This window comes from Thalassophryne amazonica, chromosome 16 (assembly GCF_902500255.1).
Source record: "Thalassophryne amazonica chromosome 16, fThaAma1.1, whole genome shotgun sequence".
NCBI lineage: Eukaryota > Metazoa > Chordata > Actinopteri > Batrachoidiformes > Batrachoididae > Thalassophryne > Thalassophryne amazonica.
Window position 1 is genome coordinate 66,562,644 of NC_047118.1, and position 15,103 is coordinate 66,577,746.

The 15,103-nt window shown below is 40.6% G+C and overlaps 1 protein-coding gene across 9 annotated transcripts in view; it reads left to right on the top strand.

The window, feature by feature from the left end:
• The window catches only part of caskin1 (CASK interacting protein 1), a 333,760-nt gene that overhangs the window by 297,241 nt on the left and 21,416 nt on the right, over positions 1 to 15,103 (top strand). For 7 of the 9 annotated variants that reach the window (XM_034189754.1, XM_034189755.1, XM_034189758.1 and 4 more), the window contains 2 exons: positions 1,581 to 1,662; positions 10,222 to 10,334. In XM_034189754.1, the coding sequence (XP_034045645.1) occupies positions 1,581 to 1,662; positions 10,222 to 10,334 (195 nt within the window). The remainder of the gene's footprint in view (positions 1 to 1,580; positions 1,663 to 10,221; positions 10,335 to 15,103) is intronic. The other 2 variants (XM_034189753.1, XM_034189759.1) reach the window with 1 other exon arrangement.

Here is a 15,103-nt window from a genome sequence, read left to right on the forward strand (position 1 = left end):
GACTATCAGCGTGTACAGTGAGTGAAATCAGGTGGGGAGACTGAACATATATGCGCGCTCGCACACACAGCAGACAGCAACATGATTCACGAGAGGACGGTAAAAAAAGAAAACAAACATTCAGCTATATTTCATACGGAGTCTTACAGCTGTGCAAGGTGTAGCAAGTTACTCCCTCATCTGTCGTAAATCCTGTTGTTGTCTGCTGTGTGTGTGTGTGCGCGCGTGCGCATATACATCCAGTCTCCCTCACCTGATTCCACTCACTGTGCGCGCTGATTGGCATGAACTTTAATATGATATTAGGTTATTGCGAGGGAACGCAAAAAAAAAAAAAAAAACACAAGGCTTTACATGAGATCACTGTTTGCTCTCTCCGGTGTTTGCTCATGGACAGTGCGCGAGGTAATCAATGTGTAGATGCTTGTAGCGCTGCTTCAACAGCGTGGAACCCTCACGAGCCACGACGGCCGACCAAAATATCAAACAAGTTTGATTTTCATCCGACCATACGATTCCTGATCGGGAGGTGGTCGTGAGATGTTAAATGCAGCTCATTACTCCATGTAGACTGCACAATGCAGGACGCACGATTAAGCTGAAACTCAGCACGATCCAAAAAATTCTCGCACGAGTGAAAAATCAGCTGAAAAAGGGCCAAAACTTGCACAGTGTAAGCCCGCCTTAACAGAACAAAAGAACAAAATAAAACACAACACCAAGAAAAACTCAAACCCTGACAGTTCATTCATTTTTCAGTATGAAACCAAAAAAAAAAAAAAATTTTTAAGTCCTTACCCAAACCATGAGCAAACACATTTGTGACTGAAGCTGCATTTCTATTACAGATTTGTACAAAAGTTAAATATTTTCAGAATGTCAAAAAAGTGAAATTATAGCATTTTCATTGTGATGAAATGTGACTACTGGATTTCATCCTCTTGCGGTAGCTCATTATAATGAGATTATCTCAAGAACTGCAATTCCAATAGTCACTGTGATGGATGGGTAAGTACCCCTCAATATTTTCATTTTGGTGTTTTTTAATCCAGTATTGCCATAATGTCATTATAAGGTTCACAGGTTCTCTGTGTCTTCCCCCGTCCACATGAGCTGTGTCTTATATTTTAGAATGTCGTGACTTTTTCAATACGAAATGTGACCTGTAATTACAGAAAAAATGTTTCCATTGCAGTTTTTCAAAACAAGGCTTTTTTGAATTGCACGTGTATGTAAAAAATGAATTGTGGCGTTTGAGAGTTTTTTGTAATGTACACATTTTCATTCATGGTATTTTCCTATATTCCTGACTTCAAATTGTGCAATTTGGAGGGTAATGGAAACCTGACTAATAACCCTGGAAAAGCTCCTTTCTAGCAGGAAAAAACCTCAAGCAGAATCAGTGTGGTGGCCATCTGCTATGGCTACATCCAGTGTTACAAATCCAGATCTGGCTTTTTTTTAAATATGTATATAGATATAAAATAATAAATTATTCTTCTGCATGTAGTGGAGCTGCATTATACTAAAATTACATTTGTCAGTTAGGAAACTACTGTAATACGTTCTTGTCTTTGCAGCTCCTGGCCACAGTTTTATCCCAGTCAACCAAAGCCAAGGAGCATTTGCTGGAGCAGACCAAGTCTGTGGAACAGAACACAGGTAGGACAGAGAACTCACCTTAACCCTGGTATGGGGTCTGAAATGATGTCACAATTTCATGTGACGTCACCAGTTCATGGTCAAACAAACCGACGTGGATGCACACACTAGTCCAAAATAATAAAACAAATTAAAAATATCTTGCAAAGCTAAAGACTGGGATGATTCAATGGACAGTCAGAGGTGTGTGGACAGAGACATGAGGCCATAAATAGAGCCAAACACACACGTTTGTCCAAATTCTGCTTGATGAGGGGTGGGCTAATGCAAAAGCATAGCCAATATTGCGGCTATCGAAATGCCCATTTCAATAAAATGAAAAATAAAACATAAATAGTTCACTCGCTTGTGCCAATTTTTGACCTGTAGAAATCCTTTTCAGCTGATGTGGCGAGTCCATTGGAAAATTGATACATATGCAAAACTTTGAGCGGACATCAGACAGAGAACTTTGGTTGCACATTTGTTTTGTCCTGTACTTGTTCGTAGCTGGCCAGTGGATGCCCAGTCGACATTAAGCTGCTTGTCTGCAGCAGCATTCTGTCTGCAGCGACAGACTGCAGGAGATGATGTTGGGTGTGGTCATTTCTCAGTGATAATGACAAGGACAATAATTTACTTCATTGAAACATTTTGCACAGCGTTATATTAAATTATATTAAATTACAGGAAACCCTGGCTCTGGTGGCAGTGTAAAAAGTTCCTGCCAGTTTAAAGTCAGGTGACTCTCTGCACTTGAATAATATTTTTCTTGCTATGTGTTTTTCTCCTCATTAACCACTAGGGGTGGAAGTAAAATAATAATGGGACATTCAGCTTGTCGTGTTGCAGTCACAGTTAGTGGAACATCCATGAGTTATCTATGTTCTGCTTACTTCCAGAACGCTGCACACCAGCAGTTGATGTTTGTCTCCTCATACCATCATCAGAGACCAACTTATTGTATGAACTAATTATTAATTACAGTGAGGCAAAAAAGTATTTAGTTAGTCCCTGATTGTGCAAGTTCTCCTACTTAGAAAGATGAGAGAGGTCTGTAATTTTCATCATAGGTACACTTTATCTGTGAGAGACAAAATGAGAAAAAAAAATCCAGGAAATCACATTGTAGGATTTTTAAAGAATTTATTTGTAAATTATGGTGGAAAATAAGTATTTGGTCAATAACAAAAATTCAGCTCAATACTTGGTAACATAATCTTTGTTGGCAATGACAGAGGTTAAATGTTTCCTGTAAGTCTTCACCAGGTTTGCACACACTGTAGCTGGTATTTTGGCCCATTCCTCCATGCAGATCTCCTCTAGAGCAGTGATGTTTTGTGGCTGTCGCTGGGCAACATGGACTTTTAACTCCCTCAACAAATTTTCTATGGCATTGAGGTCTGGAGACTGGCTTGGCCACCCCAGGACCTTGAAATGCTTTTTTACGGAGCCACTCCTTTGTTGCCTGAGTGGTGTGTTTGGAATCATTGTCATGCTGGAAGACCCAGCCACGTTGCATCTCCAATGCTCTCACTGATGGAAGGAGGTTTTAGCTTAAAATCTCACAATACATGGCCACGTTCATTCTTCCCTTACCACGGATCAGTCGTCCTGTCCCCTCTTCTGGATCATCCACATGCTCTCTGGCAAACTTCAGACAGGTCTGGACATGTACTGGCTTAAGCAGGGGGACACACCTGGAACTGCAGGATTTGAGTCACTCTCTGCGTAGTGTGTAGCCTTTGTTACTTTGGTCCCAGCTCTCTGCAGGTCATTCATCAGGTCTCTTCATGTAGTTCTGGGATTTTTGTTCATCGTTCTCCTGATCATTTTGACCCCACGGGATGACATCTTGCATGGAGCCCCAGATCGAGGGAGATTATCAATGGTCTTGTATGTCTTCCATTTTCTTACAATTGCTCCCACAGTTGATTTATTCCAACCTGCTTGCCTATTGTAGACTCACTCTTCCCAGTCTCGTGCACATCTACAATTTTCTTCCTGGTGTCCTTCGACAGCTCTTTGGTCTTGGCCATGGTTGAGTTTGGAGTCTGACTGATTGAGGCTGTGGACAGGTGTCTTTTATACAGATAACAAGTTCAAACAGGTGCCTTTAATACAGGTAACAGGTGGAGGACAGAAGAACTTCTTAAAGAAGAAGTTACTGGTCTGTGAGAGCCAGAAATCTTGCTTGTTTGTGGGTGACCAAATACTTATTTTCCACCATAATTTACAAATAAATTATTTTGAAAATCCTACAATGTGATTTTCTGGAATTTTTTTTTCTCATTTTGTCTCTTAATTTAAGTGTACCTATGTTGAAAATTACAGACCTCTCTCATCTTCCTAAGTAGGAGAACTTGAACAATCAAGGGCTGACTAAATACTTTTTGGTCCCATTGTCTATCTCTTTTAATCAGTTTACTCAGTATGTCACACTGTGTGAGTGTTGCTACATTTCTAAACTGCAAATTTAAAAAATTATGCCATTGTGAGAAAAACATCATGAAAACTCATTATTTTTTGCTTTTTGCAATGTGTTGGGGTGACAAAATTCATTTATTTTATGTAGGGGTTTAATAAACTTTCTCTCTGGCTTTTGTGTTGAATGACAGTCTCAGTTGTGAGCGGGTCTTGCGCTACACCTCCTCTCATGGCTTACGCGACCAATGTTGGCCTTGCACAGTAGCGGCATGGGTTGCTGTCGGCTGTTGCAAGGACAGGGTCATGCCGGCGTCTCTCTTTCCAGCCTGCTACCAAGTCTTGTTCTTGCTTGGCCTTTGTGGATGGCTGATTTCCATGCACTTCGGTCTGATGCGAGGGTCTCCCATGAAGCCGGGTCAATTGCGTAGTCTTTCATGGTCGATTTGCAGACATCCTTGTATCGCAGCTTGGGGCGACCTACTGGGCGATGTGCATGTGTGAGCTCTCCAAACAAAAGCTGCTTGGGGATCCAGGAGTCATCCATCCTCCTCACATGACCAAGTCATCTCATTTTGCACTTGCTCAAGATGGATATAAGGCTTGTGGTGGCTGATCTCTCCAGCACATGTGAGTTGGGCACACATTCCTGCCATTTGATGTTGAGGATTTTCCTCAGACATCTAAGGTGGAAGGTGTTAAGTTTTTTCTCCTTGTTCTTATAGATTGTCCATGTTTCAGATGCATACAGGAGAATGCTAAGCACACAGCTGTTGTAGATCAGGAGCTTTGTCTTTGTCAAAAGTTATTTGGTAAGCCTCCCGAAGGTAGTCGCGCTTTGCCGATGCGAGCATTTGAACCAGTCTTGAAAAACAAGCCTGGGTATATATATATATATATATATATATATATATATATATATACACACGAGGTCTATTAGAATAGTATCCGACCTTTTTATTTTTTTCAAAAACTATATGGATTTGAATCACGTGCGATTACATCAGCCAACCTTGAACCCTCGTGCGCATGCGTGAGTTTTTTCACGCCTGTCGGTTGCGTCATTTGCCTGTGGGCAGGCCTTGCGTGAGGAGTGGTCCACCCCTCTCGTCGGATTTCTTTTGTCTGGGAACTTCCTGAGAGACTGGCGCTTTGCTTGATCAAAATTTTTTCAGAACCTGTGAGGCACATCGAAGTGGACACCATTTGAGAAATTCAGCTGGTTTTCGGTGAAAATTTTAACGGCTGATGAGAGATTATGGAGTGGCACTGTTGCTTTAAGGACTTCCCACGGAGCCGGAGACGTGCGGGCAGATTGGCGCGTTGGCAGGCAGCCGGAAAAACACCTCCGTGTTGATAACCATTTGTAAAAACCAGGCGGCTTTTGATGGCTTTCAGTTGAGTGAGTATCTGAGAAATTGTTTAACAGCTGGACATGTTTCAACTTGTCCTTAAGGCTTCCAACGGAGGTGTTTTTCCTGTGGTGGCGCGCCAACATGACAACATGTTGAATCTCACACCAAATGGGTGAGACCTAACAGGACCGCTGTAAATGTGTGAGTCTCACACCAAATGGGTGAGACTTGAGAGGTCTTATTATAAATCCGACTGCACACAATGGAGACAGTCAGTTCATGCTAATGCTAGCCCATTATCATTGTGTTATGTGATGCTAGCAAATTTTCATGCTAATGGTAGCCCGTTAGGGTTGCCAACCGTCCCTTGAAAAACGGAATCGTCCCTTATTTGGAAATAAAAGTGTGCGTTCCGTATTGACCTGAAACGGGACGCAGTTTGTCCCATATTTCTGTGAGAATCAAAAAGTCTGTAAAATGTCAATGGAATTGACTGGCGCTTTATATGGAAACTTATGGTAAATATGATCCCAGCGCCTCTCCTGCTTTTCACCAGTGAGCTGACAGACACGAGTTGATGATACAGAATCACTCTTATCTCATTGGTTGAGGGACATCTGCTCGCAAGAAGATCCCGGAGCATGGCTGATACCGACACAGACACCGACACTGGCACTGCAGATACGCCTACGAACAGCAATGTCTGTAACGTTACTCCTCGAAAAAAACAAAACAAAAAAGAAAGCAAAAATACATGGGCAAATGGGAAAAGGAAAATGGCTGGATGGAAAAGGTGTAAGTATTGTTTACTTTTTCAGACTTTCACTGTTACATTGTTTTGGATGATATTTTTTTTTGTTAATTTATACACTTTTAAGTTAAGCAATAAAGATTTATTAAAAAAAAAAAAATTTTATACTTTGAAGCAGGACAGGATGCTCATATTGAAATTGTGAGTGAAAATTTATTTTGCACTAAAAATAAATTGCTAAATAATAATTTGTTTTCCGCATGTTCATATCATAACAAATGCATGTGTGCATCTACTTAAATTCAGTGTCAAGTCAATAGTCAAATGGTTAAAAATCGTTTCACACACACGCTGGGAAGGGTGAAGCCAATGGTCAGTTGGCCGGTCTATGGAAATAGAGACTGGAATGGACGTCACGTGACTAGCGGCGTGCCCCACGGCGGCCATTACTGAGGGTGGAGAGAGACCTTGATCCTGTTAAACAGAAGTGATATGAGGAGAAAAAAGGCAGCCAGTGCTTCACCATCAACTGCACGAACTGTACAAGAGCCTTAATGTAATTATGTAAAACAAATGTCTATTTTAAAGTCGTTATGCCGCAATTTAATGTCAATATACTGAGACTATAACTCAACGCCATAAGTTCTTTTCATTAAGCTGCGTTCACATGCGGAAACAAAAATGTTTAAATGTATTTATGTCTATATATATACTTGCAGCTGTTGTTTAATATGATATGTACATGGTGGTCACAGGAGCCATTTAAATTTGAACAGTGTGGTTGGAGGGGATGGAGGAGGTACTTTTTACCCTGACTGAGGGTCAAAAGTCATAAATTCTGAATGGCTTTATATCTACTTGTAATAAAATGTTAGTAAAAATCATATACATGTTGTTGTCATTAAAAGACTAGCAGTAATATTACAGTGGAAAAAGCAGCAAGGTAAATGAGCAGAATGGCAAGGCATACTTCAGATTTTATCCAGACATGTATTGGTTCGTTAGACCTTTTAATTAGCATGAATACAACTTACAAGCGTCATTTATAAAAATCCATCGAGAATTATGATGACAGGAAAAACAAAATCACAGTAAATGAACAGAATGGAATATTTTCCACAAATTTCCACACTTTACATAAAAAAATTTTTCTACCTAGACATGTATGGGTTCATTAGAAAGAGCATTTAAAGGGCTTTAAAACAAGCCTACTTTTATTAAAATCTGTTAACAAATAGCGACAATAGAGCGTGAAAAGCAGCACAGTTTCTCGTAATTTCCCCAAATTTCTGCATTTTACATAAAAGTTTTTTTTTTCACCCACACATGCATAGGTGCATTGGAAAGAGCTTTCAAAGGGCTTTGAAACAAGCCTACATTTATTAAAATCCATTAAGAAATAGTGACGCTAGTGCAAAAAAAGCAGTCAGTTTATTATTGATGAGCTGCACATTTCCACCCTTAGTAATGGCGCCTTCCTGTCCTGAGTGACGCTAATAGATAGAGGTGCGCATGTCCATTCCAGTCTATATTTCCATGGGCCAGTCAGCCCTGCCAGTGAGGTATCCCTTATTTATTTTTCAGAGAGTTGGCAACCCTATAGCCCGTTAGCAAGTTTCCTGCTAACATTAGCCCATTAGCATAATGTTAAGTGTGTGAGCATACTCTCATGAGCTTAGGGCAAGCTAAAAGTAGACACTCTCATTATGGCCGAACAACTGTCCAGTTTCTGGGTATTCTGTGTTAGTACGTGCATGCGGCCGACATGCTCGATGAATTCCTGTTCAAAAAGTAGTTCCCAGATAATTGTGATATATTCCTGTGGGATAATGAGTATATCTTATATAAATCAATTCAAAAATTTACCAGTAATAAAATCATAAAGAGAACTGAAGTTTTAAGAGTGGCCGTAATAAATATTTAACAAACTTAAATTTCATGAGCACTTTCACCTGTTAATGCTCAAGCACATTGTAAACATTGACACGATGGAGTTTGATGCGAAAGAGTTCAGACAGATATGATTAGAATGGTTTTATTACCATTTACAGTTGGCGATGAAAGACTTGGGTGTTAACTTCATGTTAAAGTCAGAACAAGAAGCTGCATTGAAAGAGATCTATCTGGGAAGAGACACATTCTCTGTGTTGTTGCTCCTGTTATTTTTTCCCCCCAGTTCTATCTGTAATATTGCCCCTTACAAAGCACAAACTCAAACTATTACACACTTTTAAATTTAATCAAAGTCACAGCAAAGATAATCAGGGCTGGGCCCTGCAAAAACTTCTCTTACAGACAAGATCCGCTCTTACAGAACCCCGGACAATGGATACAAGCAGTTTTTGTACAGGAATACATATGCGTAACAAAGGCGGACCTTATTTCGCAAAGGCCTTCTCTTATTGGCCCCCGTGGGCATTCAAGGGAGGTCCATCCCCTGCCCCAGGCCCGCGCAGTAACGGGAGACATATGATTTATAATTGTAACCTAACTCTCTTTATCCTAAGTGGTACAAACTGGTTAAATCCAGTTCTACATGCACATACCAAAGAAGAACAAAGGAAAGTGAGAATAAGAATGAAACCAAAAATATAACCCTACATGTAATAACTACCTTGATACCAAAAGAAATATAGAAAACAAATAAAGAAAACCATAATTAAACACAGAAATATATCTAACACTCCAATGAGAGCGGCACGCTGAACAGTGTGGCAAAAGTAGTCCGGCGAGCTCAATCTGTGGGTGTGAGCTATCCCACAATGCCAAAATAGCAGAGATGTTGGTCCAATGAGAGCGGCACTCTGAGCAGGGTGGTGCGTGAGCTCTCATGCTATTGTTAGTCTGTTAGCATCATGTTAGCATTATTCACCGTGGGCAGTCTATTGCAGGGCCACATATAGATACACAAACACTCTTATTCACACCTTCAGTCAACTTAGAGTCACCAGTTCACCTAACCTGCACGTCTTTGAAAGTGAGAGGAAGCCGGAGCACGTGGAGGGAGACCGCACGAAAATTGGGGAGAACATGCAAACTCCACACAGTTCAGGATCCGGTCAAACACAAACCTGGGACATTCTCACTGTGAGGCATTGGTGTGAATGTCTAAGCTGCTGTGCTGCATTGCCCTACTGTGATAAATCCCACTCACAACTTTTTTTGTGATGGCATCACAAAATGCCTCACATTTTCCTGGCGCAGTCAAGTTTCAGTCACTATTTTTAACCATAACCCCAACACCCCACTGCCCCCATGTCACCCCAAATTTTATGCCACCACAAAATAATTTTAGATTAATTAAATCACTTTTTGCAACGCAATGATGAACTTGGCATGAGATGGGGTTTGATCATACTAAAGTATATTTTATTAATTGACTCATATTTTATAAATACTGTGACTAAAGAAACATACTAAAATAGTTACATATTGTTATTTTTTTTTGGGGGGGGGGGGGTTCATCTAGTTCAGAGTGGCTATTTATCCATGGGGAGTGTGTGTGTGTGTGTGTGTGTGTGTGTGTGTGTGTGTGTGTGTGTGTGTGTGTGTGTGTGTGTGTGTGTGTGTGTGTGTGTGTGTGTGTCCACATATTGAAGTCCACATATTTTTGGACCTGAGCATACTGTCCTCTGGCTGAAATCAGGATTCTGCTCGCTGCCATAAATATCCAGTAATTTATTGAGGGTTATGAGAGCAGAAAAAAAAAGAAATTAAGATTTGTTGAAAAGATGAAAACACTGGGTGAAAGTTTGAAAAACAAAATTTGTCCAGTTTTAAAATCTGATTGTGCCACATGAAGATCCACAGCGATCCTGGCTGTGTGAGTGGACAGATGGCTGATGCCGGGCATGTAGGAGGACGTGTAGGCACGCTGTGATTGGTTCTTGTTTGTTACTAGACAGTAGAAGGAGCAGCCATGTGATTGGTTGATTGCCAAATTGGAGAGTAGTCAGCAGGTTGATTAGGTCAGAGGTCATTTTAAGGAGGTGAGAAAACCCATCTGTTAACACATGAAAGTTTAAAACTGGCCAATGGCATTTCTCCCAGCAGGCTCTGCCAGCTCCTCTCGGACATCAAACCAATTGGGCTGCCCGCTGCATGAAGCGCCGCCCTACGAAGCCACGGCAACCAGGAAAGGGGAGGTGCCTGGTGAGGGGAAGGTAGGGCAGTTCCAAATTCCGACAGATTATCTCTTCTATTCCTCTTTCATGCACGCACGCGCATCAACATACACATATACGACCACGCCCACACACATACGACCACACCCACAGACCGCCACGCCAAAATGTCCCAGCGGTTTCTGTCCCAGCTGGCCTCATCTGTGTTGCGAATGTTCGGATGCAGCCACGACACGGTGAGTGTGTGAGCAGACAATCTTGTCATTTATCTTCCATCCCTCTTTATTCACTCTTGTTTTCTTTTTTGTTAATTTTTATGTACTTTTTGCTTCTTTTGCTGTGGTGGCATCTCCGTGTTGATTGCCGGTGACTGTGTGAAGTTACCAGTGTGCGTGTGGGTGTCTGTGCATGCTGGCAGGTGCTCGCCGCAGGAAGTGTTAAAATCTGAGCCGTCACTTACTGTCAGAGCGTGTGAATGTTCGTAAACGTGTTCAAGTTCATGTCTGACTGTGCACAAACTTCAAGCTTGATGAACCAGTGAGCGTATTTAAATAGCAGGTGGTCACGGTGGTCATGTGTTGCACGTCTGTGCACGCTCCACCCTCGTGGACGCCATCTGTTAGGCACATCATGATTCCTCCACACCCGGAGTCTGAACGTTTCCTTCAGTGGGGCAAAGGAGAGGAACGAGGGAAAGAAGAACCAAATCACTATGAGGAGCAGCGTGCATGGAGATGGATCAGGGTGCGGAATGAAGCAAAGGGAGGGAGGGGGAGAACAAGACAGAAGAACATGAATGAAAAGTTCATAGTAATATTCAGCAAATAAGCAAATATTTACAGTGATAAAATGAAAAAGAATTTGTATTGTAAAAAAATCTACACCGTAAAATGAGCAAATATTTACAGTGGGTGCTTTTAAAAATGAGCTTAAAAATGGTTCAAAAACAATCAAACCTGTCAACACAGGTGAGATGTATTGTACATAAGCTCATGTTTTGTTTTAATTTATTTATTGTAATTGTTTGTTGTTGTGTGTCTGAGGACTACAGATTGAAAGTAGCTTTTAGCTAAATCTGGCATATTTACACTAAGGCATGAAAATGTACAAATTGTTCATTAATGTGCATTGTCCTCATCAAATAAACAATAAATAGAATAGAATAGATTAGAATGGTTTTTATTGTCATTATACACAAGGTACAATGAAATTAAAAGACAACTCCCATGGTGCAAATGTGTAAAAAAGTAAATATAAAAAGACAAATAAGAATATGTACATGTATTTACAAAGGAGCCAGTAGGTGTATATAAGTCAGCCAACCGTAGAATAAATGTATTGCACTGTTAATAAGTATATTACTTGAGGTAGAGACGCTGTGGGTATGTGAGAAATATAAACAATATAAATAAGGAAGTTATTACGAGTAACATACTATACATGAAATATGTATCCAAAAATATAGAATATAGTATAATATATAAAATAGAGTATAGTATATAGAATATGGTATAGCATAGCATAATATATATAAATAAAACATAATTAGAATATAATATATGTAGCATTGTATAGTGCAGACTGTAGGCTAATTTGCATTCAATACCCATATTGCACTTGGGTAGAACATGTTGGTGAGCCTTGATGGACCGGTACCTCTTTCCTGAGGGCAACAGTGAGAACAGGCCGTGCCCAGGGTGTGAACCATCAAAGCTGATGCTTCTGGCCCTGCACAGACATCTGGTGTTATAGATGTCTGACAGAGAGGACAGCTGCGCTCCTATGATGTTCTGTGCTGACTTCCTGACTCTCTCCAGAGCCTTCTTGTCAGCCTGAGAGCAGCTCCTGTACCACACCAAGATGTTGTTGGTGAGGACGCTCTCTACAGAACACCTATAGAAGGACAGCAGCAGTTCCTGGGACAAGTTGACCTTCCTCAGTGACCTTAAAAAGTACAGACGCTGCTGTGCCTTTCTCACAAGGGCAATGATGTTGGTGCCCCATGTAAGGTCCTGAGAAATGTTTGTTCCCAGGAACTTGAAGTCACTGACCCTCTCTACGGTGTCTCCCTGAATGATAAGTGGGGGGGGGTCCTCCCTCTTCCGCCTAAAATCTAGCACCAACTCCTTTGTTAAGTGCTAGGTTATTCAGGGAGCACCAAGTAGTGAGTTTCAGGACCTCCTCTCTGTAGGCCGTCTCATCGTTGTTGTGAATCAGCCCAACCACAGTAGTGTCATCCGCACATTTGACAAAGATGTTGCTGCTATGGATTGGTGCACAGTCATGGGTGTACAAAGTGTACAGCATGGGGCTGAGCACACAGCCCTGAGGGGCCCCAGTGCTCACTGTCAGCACTGAGGAGTGGTGGGACCCCATCCTGACTGACTGCAGACGGTTGGTGAGAAAGTCTCTGATCCATCTGCAGGTGTGCTCGCCAATGCCCAGACTGCGCAGTTTGAACATCAGTCTGCTTGGAACAAGTGTGTTAAAAGCAGAACTGAAGTCCACGAACAACATCCTCGCATAACTGCCAGACTGTTCAAGATGTTGACACACTGTGTGGAGGGCTGTGTTGATGGCATCACCTGTGGACCTGTTGGCTCTGTATGCGAATTGGTGCTGATCAAGGCTGGGAGGCAGTAAGGATTTTATGTGCCTCAGCACCAGCCTCTCAAAGCACTTCATCACAGTTGAAGTGAGAGCCACAGGTCTGTAATCATTCAGACTGCTGACCGACTGTCTCTTGGTGATGGGCATGATAGTGGCAGTTCTTTGGCAGCTCGGGCCTGTGCAGGCGGCCAGCGAGAGGTTAAAAATGGTAGTAAAAACCTCTGCCAACTGGTCTGCACAGCCCCTCAGTACCCTCCCCTGGACACCATCGGGACCAGCAGCCTTCGACGGGTTCACACCTCGGAGCACCCTCCTGACCTCTTCCTCTTCTCTTGCTCACAGTGAGGGCCAGATTGTCAGCGGGTGGCAGGATGGGGACACTCTCTTCCTCACTAACTTCAAACCTAGCAAAGAACCGATTTAGCTCCTCCGCTAGGCTTGTGCTGGTGTTGCTGGTGGTGGCATTAGAAGAGGAGGTGTAAAATAAATTAATGAATAAAATAAAATAAAAATTTCAAAAATATTTACACATTTAGAAATGAACAAGTATTTACACAGTTAAAAAAAATGAAAGCATTAACTTTGCAAAAAATGATTTACTCTGTAAATTGATCAGGTATGACACTGTTGAATGTTAAAAACAATTTAAACTGTAAAAACAAAAAATGCTGACACTGTAAAAATGAAACAGCATCTAGACTGAAATGTAAATGTATTTACCGCCTGTAACAGTGATAAAAGCATTTACATTATAAAAAATGAAAAACATACATTGTAAAAGTGAAGGAGTATTTATACGCTGTAAACATTAAGTGATTTAAAACATTTCCACTCTAAAAACTGAAAATTTACCCTGTACAGGTGAAGTAAACTATAAAGATGACTTATTTACACTATGGAAATGAAAAACTATTTACACTGTCAAGTGTAAATAAAAACATTTAAACTGGGAAAGTAAAAATGCATTTTTGTAAAAGCGAACAAAATATGTACATCATAAACATTAAAATGCATTTATACTCTGGATGTGAACCTGGATGTGATCCCACCCCTGCCACATTTCTCCATGTAATGTGGAGTTGCGTCAGGAAGGGCATCCGGCGTAAAACCTGTGCCAATTCAACATGCAGATCCAACTTGGATTTGCTGTGGCGACCCCAAGTGCAAACAAGGGAGCAGCCGAAGGGACTTACTATGTGAACCAGTAATTACACTGCAAAAAAGAAAAAGTGTTTGCACCGTTATATAGAAAGCAGAAATTATAATATATTTACCTTGTAAAGTGAAAAAACTTTTTTTTTTGAGTTATCTGTTCTAATTTGTTGTGGAATTATATAGATATTATAAATGGAAAAGCTGAGTTGAGTTGAATGATTGAGAGTGTGCTCTGTATCAAGTACAGAGAAAACATAGAGAGGGCCGACTCCCACAAAATGATGTAATCTGGACGCCATTTTGATTGTGTGTTACTGGGGCAGCTTGGCAGCTGCAGTGGAGTGACATTTTTTAAACCAAACTTCTCTTGAGTGTACTACAAGCTACTGTAATGCACTATTTGACTTTAGAACACAAGGAACTACTGTTACAAATGTTTATTTAAACAGCTGTTATGATTGTGGAGTGTATAGAGTGGAATATAAGGCGCTGTAAGTATATTATAACCTAGGCAGCCTGATCTTTTATATTTTTATTTTTATATTTTATATTTAGTTTTATATTTTCAGTTGTGTTTTTAATCAGGTTCTTTTTGTATCTTTCTCTAAAATTGTACTGTAGCATTATTAGTTATTATTACTATTATTGTTGTTGCTATTATTATTATTAATATATAAACAAAAGTACATTTAAAAATATTATAATTTGTAATACATTTGACTCTTTTATGACAACAAACACTGAGCCATTATTATACAGAAAACAAATGCACACAAATGTGCTGACAGCTGCAACAGCTTAATGCTAACTTTAACATTGAAAATGCCATAGACATTCTAACGCGTAGGCATTGGTCCCGTTTTTAAGATATAAAATACATCTATCAACTCTTTCAGAAGACCATAACAGGTCGGTTTAACATAAAAAAGGTAAATATTACCCACAGACATATGCTATTAAGGGTTTTAGCGGGGGAAAAAGATCTAAGATAAAGCAAAATAAAACAATGAATCAACGAAGCATTAGATCGAAGCACTGCTTCG